The 1542-nt window shown below is 44.7% G+C and overlaps 1 protein-coding gene across 1 annotated transcript in view; it reads left to right on the top strand.

Annotated features, from left to right (window-relative positions):
• Positions 1 to 919, top strand: part of LOC103392451 (striated muscle preferentially expressed protein kinase-like) — a 24714-nt gene extending 23795 nt beyond the window's left edge. The window contains 1 exon segment of the mRNA XM_025063805.1: positions 44 to 919. Coding sequence (XP_024919573.1) covers positions 44 to 308 — 265 coding nt within the window. The 3' untranslated portion in view covers positions 309 to 919.
• Positions 920 to 1542: the final 623 nt, after the last annotated feature.

Raw genomic sequence — 1542 nt, 5'->3', positions numbered from 1 at the left:
GTCCAGGTCTTACTGACTGGTGCCTGCTGACTGTCTTCCACAGGGCTCGTTCATCCATCAAGGACTGCTTCAATAACCCGTGGCTTCAGGACGCCTACCTGATGCGTCTTCGCAGGCAGACGCTGACTTTTACAACCACCCGCCTCAAGGAGTTTTTAGCCGAACAGCAGCGAAGACGGGAACAGGCGGCTACCAAGCACAAAGTTCTTCTGCGGTCCTACAAGAGCTCGACACCAAACCCCACCAGCCCCACCAGCCCCGCTGCACCACATGTGCCAGCCTCACCCAGCGCACCAGTCACCCAGTGAAAAAAAAAAAAAAAACAGGCTTCCAAACATCAAGGAACTATGGGAGGGGGTGAGGTCACAGGGTGAGGAAGACACTGTGGGGCCACAAGGTGGAGCTGAATCCCTCTCAGGTCTGAGGTGGTGAACTTCATCAGAGGAGGAACAGACTGAGGAGAACCTCCTTCACGTGAAGGGTTTTATTTCTAAAGAAGGATTGATTCAGACGGAGATTTTTTTTTTTAATATAGTGAGAACGTTGTTCTTTCAGTTAGTACCTCAAGGTTTGTCTTTGTGCATTCGTGGCTTACACTGAGGGTAGGGGGCGCAGCAGTGTAGTGACCCCGCGGTCACCTCTAGACCTTGTGGATGTTTTGACGTTGTTGTTGCTGTGGTGAGATTTCTACAGGGTTTGACAAACAAGCACAGCTCCATTTGGGAGCTCGATTCCATAGCAACACCTCAACTCCTTCATGTTCAGATTTATTGATTAGACACCTCTGAAAACCCACGTCATGTCCTGAATTTAAAAAAAAAAAAAAATCTGAATTGTTTATTGTCGGTTTTATCTTAAACTTCTTCCTTAAATACAGCAGTGTAATTTGTGCCAAAAAGGTTTTTGTTTTTTTTTTGTTTTTTTTTACAAGGGGGAGGATGAAGGGACTCTGACTCAGCACAGCCTCCCTAACGTTAATGTCCGCTCTGATCCTCTCAACACTGATTATAACGGAGTCTCCTCACCACTGATAAGCTAACATTTACCTTATTGGATTCTTAATCATCTTCCACTCAGCAGCTCGGTGTCAAGGAAACCGTGTGATAATCCCTGCAGGTCTGTACGTCACTGAGGTTGATGAAGGAGGAGGAGGAGGAGGAGGAGGATGAAGATGAACTCAAGTCTCACCACTAACACTCTTCACTGCTTCATCCTCTGGTTCATCATCAACCAGACTGGTTTAAAAATGGTTTGAATTATTTTAGACATTGTTTGATTTAAAATGTGAGACAGTTTCAGTCCTGACGCTGTCTGTCCTCAGTCGTTCAGACTGTTGTGTCAGTCGTAGACTGACTGACTGTCCTGATCTCTGACACACAACGGGTCCACTGACCTGAGCCACGATGAGTGAAAGAACAAAAAAAAACAAACTTTAATCTTGATTATTTTACAAATTAATGATCATAGTTAACATTAATTATTGACAGCCCTAAAATACATGTGTGTAAATGCTGTGGCTTGATGTTTTTAAATCATTACAAC

The sequence above is a fragment of the Cynoglossus semilaevis genome, chromosome 16, assembly GCF_000523025.1.
Source record: "Cynoglossus semilaevis isolate Cse_v1.0 chromosome 16, Cse_v1.0, whole genome shotgun sequence".
Lineage (NCBI taxonomy): Eukaryota > Metazoa > Chordata > Actinopteri > Pleuronectiformes > Cynoglossidae > Cynoglossus > Cynoglossus semilaevis.
The sequence above is the reverse complement of the archived record's forward strand: the minus strand, read 5'-3'. Positions and strand labels throughout refer to the sequence as shown.